At 58.3% G+C, this 4,808-nt stretch overlaps 1 protein-coding gene across 1 annotated transcript; it reads right to left on the reverse strand.

The window, feature by feature from the left end:
- Positions 1-653: 653 nt before the first annotated feature.
- EVX2 (even-skipped homeobox 2) lies at positions 654-3,838 on the reverse strand (the record flags this gene model as incomplete). Its single annotated transcript, XM_082001867.1, has 3 exons — positions 654-1,413; positions 2,009-2,265; positions 3,415-3,838. 3 exons carry the CDS (start codon positions 3,836-3,838, stop codon positions 754-756), a joined length of 1,341 nt encoding a protein of 446 aa, XP_081857993.1. The 3' UTR covers positions 654-753.
- Between the last annotated feature and the right edge of the window lie 970 nt (positions 3,839-4,808).

Consider the following 4,808-nt stretch of genomic DNA (forward strand, 5'->3'; position numbering starts at 1 on the left):
ATGTGCCTTTCTTCAAGTTCAAGGAAGTCCCTCCAGTAGCAGTGGTTTGGTATAGCAGGTCTCAGTTACCCAGTGGTGGCTTTTCAGAGGCAAAAAGCGCGATAGAGATGCGTGAGAAATAAATCCAAGAGCCGTTTTAACCAAGAGGGAGAGAAAGACGCTAAGAAAAAAAAAAACAACTAAATTTAGAAAAGTGTCTGGAAGGTAAATGCTTCAGGACGACAGCTTACACCGAGAGGATTCAAGTATTTCCCAGAGAGCGTGGATTATGGTAGTTAGAAAGCGTGAGCTTAAAAAATTGCCTCTCCCCATCCCGTCCATCTCGCACTTCCTCGCCCGTTTCTGGCGGGGCCGGCGCCGCCGCCTCGCGAGCTGCACCGGTCGTGCGGAGATGCACGAGACGTTTCCCATTTAGTCGAACTCAGACCGAAACAATATCAATAATTATAATAATAATAATTAAAACAGAAAGGCAGAAACACATTCCCTTCCGCCGGTTCTCCCTCTCTGCATCCGCCGGCCCGGCCGCCCGCGGCCCCGCCGAGCCCGGCAGAGCGCACCGCGGGGCCGCCTCCGCGGGGGCGCAAGAGCCGCGCAGCCCCCTCCCCGCCGGGCCTCGCCCCCTCCGCGGCGCAGCGGTCAGCAATAAAAAAATAGACGGAATTTTTTGGCCGGGGCCCGGGGGCGCCCCCCGCCCCGGCCACCCCCCCGGCACCCCCCCTACAAAACGCCCCCCGGCCCCGGCCGGGGTAGTTATCTGGTGAGCGGCGCCTCCTCCCGCTGGTCCGGAGAGGCGACGGCGGCCTTGCCGAGCACGGCGGCCGAGTAGGGCAGGAAGCCGCTCTCGGAGCGCTGCCCCGCCGCCGTGCAGGGGAAGTCGGCGGTGGCGGCGCCCCGCGAGCCCAGCGCCGAGGCCGCCGCTGCCGCCGCCGCCGCCGTCTGGCTGCTGTGGCAGCTGAGGCAGGAGCAGGGCGCCGAGCCCCCCGGCGGTCCCGAGCCCGCCGCCGCCGCCGCCGCTGCCGCCGCCGCCGCCGCCGCCGAGGCGGCCGCGCTGCTGTTGAGGCCGGCGGCGGCGGCGGCCGGCGCCTGGTAGAGGCCGGGGTGTCGGAAGCTGCAGAGCAGCTCCGGGCGGGAGTAGGGGTGCGAGAGGGCGCGGAAGGTGTCCAGCGGGCGGATGGAGGTGGCGAAGGGGGCGGCGGCTGCCCCCGAGGCGGCGGCGGCGGCCGCGGCGGCGGTGACCCCGACGTGCGGATAGTAGTGGAGCGGGACGTGAGAGTGGAAGGGGTAGGGCAGGCTGCCCGTGGCCGCCGCGTGGGTCATCATGTAGGTGTAGAAGCTGGGGTCGGCCGGGTGGGGCCAGGACATGGCCAGGCGCTGCCGCTTGTCCTTCATCCGCCGGTTCTGGAACCACACCTGCGCGGGGAGACAAGCACAGCGCGGCCTCAGCTCCGCTCAGCTCCGCGCCGCTCCGCGCCCCGCCGCACCCGCTCCCGCCGCCGACACCGGCGGGCACCAGCCGACATACAGCGCCAGCGCGGCGCGGCCCGCGGGTACACGGCGGCCGCGCAGCTTGTTAGGCGACGCCTTTCCTGCCCGGAGCAGTCGGCTCCGGCCTTGCCCGAGGGGAGCGGTGCGCACGGCGGGACCCCTTCGAACTGAATAAATGTTTTCCCTTAGAGCTGTGCCCCCCGCTCCACGCAGGACGATGACTTTACGGTATTGACGCGCTCACATACACACCCCCCGCGTTTAATAGCTGAGTTTGTTTTCTCCCTCCTCTTCTCTTTAAGAAATATGCTAACACGATAAAAAATGATGAGGAAAATAAAAGAAATTTTTTTTAAAGGAAATAAAAGTTTTTGGTGCGGAGAAGCAAACGAGCACCAGGGATGATGGCAGCTAAGGGCCCGGCAGTCCTTCGGCCGCCGAGGGAAGCTGGCGGCGGCCCGAGGGAGCGGGGCATGGCGGGGCAGCGCCGGGGCGGCGGCTGCCGGGGGTCGCGGCGTACCTTGATGGTGGTCTCGGGCAGGTTGAGGGCGGCGGCCAGCTCGCAGCGCCGCGGCCGCGACACGTAGTTCTCCCGGTAAAACTCCTTCTCCAGGCGGGCGATCTGCTCGCGGGTGAAGGCCGTGCGGTACCGCCGCACCTGGTCGGGCCCCGCCGCCGAGCCGCCCAGCGCGCCGCCGCCGTGCAGGCTGCCGATGCCGGCGGCGGGGGCGGCGGCGGCGGCGGGGGTGCTGGGCGCCGGGCTGCTCTCTGCGTAGCCTGCGGGGCGAACGGACGGGGGTGAGAGCGGGCGGCGGGGCGGCCCCCCAAACGGCTCAGCCGGGCCGGGCCGGGCCCGGCGCGCCCGTCCCCGAGGCCAGCTGTCATCCTTACAAGTCGCTGCTGATAATAGAAGCGATCAAGCTGAGTTTGGGGGCATTGCGTGGTTGGGTTCTTTTTCTTTTTTGAGGACTTCCTAACCGCGCCATTCTGAGCGAATGGGGGTGGCGGTTGCAGCCGAGCCCCGGGGAGAGCGGGCGAGGGCAGGGGCCGGGGCGCGGCGCGGCTCCGCCAAGCTGCGTGGAGCCCGGGCTCGGCGCCTGCCTTTCCACCGTCCGCTGCGGGTCTTTTTCTCGTTTGAGACGTAGGAAATAAAAGCAGCCATAAAAGCATTTTTTTTTCCTCCAGCGTTACGTCGAGGATCCCTTCCTTTCTCTGGCACATTTGACTAAAAAGGCATCACGCACTGTAGCCCCTAGGAAATCCACCGCTCACCTGGCTCCCCCTCACCAATTACAGCAATAGTAACAACCACCGTCCCTCACCATGCCCCGCAAAGCATGGGGAAGGAGACGAGACTGTTCCAAACCCCCTGTTACAAGAAGAGGAAAAGTGAACAATGCCCCATTACCCCGAGGTGGACGCAGACGGCACGTTGCATATACACAAGGAAGGACACACACAGACAAATACGGGCAGTTTCCTTGCATTCCTCTCTCTCTCTCTTTCCCCCCCGATTTAATCCGTGTATGTATAAACACACACATGTATAGCTCGAGAGACGCCGAGAGCTCCAAGAGCGCAAAGTAAAATAAGGAGAGAGGTTCCCCTAAATATAGGTGGGTGGATATTTGTGCCCACATATATTCTGGATATATATCTACATACCAATGGATTTGGGCATGCACATACACGCGCACACACACACACGCACGCACCCGCACAGGAGCTGCCGGGCAGTGTGTCTCGGCTATCGGGATAGCGCAGTAATTACAATAATATTTTACAGCCTGGAGCTCTGTCTTCGCAGAAGAGAGAGCGCCGGTGGCAGAGGCGAGCAACTTTGGCGGTGGCGGTGGGTTTGCTTCGGTTTTTAAAGCCGGTTGGCAAAGTGCGGGGCTTAGATGGAGACGATAAAGGAAGAGTTACCTTTGTTACTGTTCTCCTTCAGCTGGGAGGAAGTCAGGCTGGCTGGGGAGCGGAGCGCGGAGCAGCCCACCTCCACATCACTGTTCATATCTGCCTCTTGAGCAACTTCGGAATAAAGGCTGATTTTCTTCCTGCTTTCTGACGGCGGGATTTCGGAGGAGACGGTGCTTTCAGTGCTCGGGTGCTGAAGATTGAATAAAGTGTCTATTTCAAATTTGCCTTTGGCGGAGATGTCCCCTATAGCGCTGTGCAGGGAGGCGGCAGTCAGTCTCGGGCTGAGGCGACCACTGTGCGGAGAATTTTCAAGGGCCTCCAGCACCGCATTTCCAGCTGAGTCTGACAAATTCGAGAGCCTTTTGCCAGCTGTAGGGCTGTGCAGCCCTCTCTCCATCAGGATCATCTCTTTTCTTATTCTTTCCATCATCTCAGCTTTATAAAAAATGTCAAAGTTGCAGGGCTGGTCCTGTACTAATGATGAGCTGCAGCAGGGGCTAATTCACATTCAGCCCGGCAAGTGTCTCTAAATATTATTATCTCTTTTTGAGGGAGGCGTAAAAATTGCGGGATGCCAAAGCGAGGGAATGACTGGTCAAAATGACCCATACATCCTTTCTAGCCCGAAATGTCATTCATCAAAAAGTGGTGCTCGTCATTAAGGTACGAATGACGCTGTTCGAATAATCATTTATTGTAACAGGTTTATAAGCAAATAAATACAAGCTCCTGTCAGTGGATAATGAAGGCGGCTTCAGAGCAGACAAATATATCCAGGTGGAAAGAAAGAAAGACAAGAAGTGAGGAGTAAAGCTCGTGTCCTTAGCTTGATCAGATCTTGCTTGAATTGCTCTGGGGTTTGGCCTCTGGGGTGGAATTGACAGTCTGATTAATAAAATGAGCTGTGCAACATTTCCCCCTTCATTTAGGTGCATCATTATGCTCTGATTTTTGTTTTGTTGCCTTTTAGGTCCTAATGATGCAGCTTCTTTCTCATTTGTCCTCGGACAGAACTATATGCTAAATATTAGATAATCCTTTTCTTTATTGCTATTTCTGAGCGGATTTTAGATCACAACGCGAGGAAATGCTGGAAGAGGACCAGAGGACCGAGAACCTCCTGCCGCTGATACCTCTTTACTTTTCCCTCCCATTTCCAGAGCACATTGGTACTTTTATTTAGGAATTTACGCCGACACCCCCACGCACCCCCTCAAATGCGCGAACCGTATTCCCAGACTCTGTAGGACCGCTGCTGCCGGCACGCACCGATTCGAGTGCACCCACAGCGCTTGCCTGGAAATTAAAATATTTATTATCATCTAACGTATTGTAATTCTAATGTGTTTTTCTTCTTTGCGTCCTTAAATGCGGTCTCCCTTTTTACTTTCTATAGTCCT

This window comes from Phaethon aethereus (assembly GCF_964289735.1).
Source record: "Phaethon aethereus genome assembly, chromosome: 6".
In the NCBI taxonomy this organism is placed as follows: Eukaryota; Metazoa; Chordata; class Aves; order Phaethontiformes; family Phaethontidae; genus Phaethon; species Phaethon aethereus.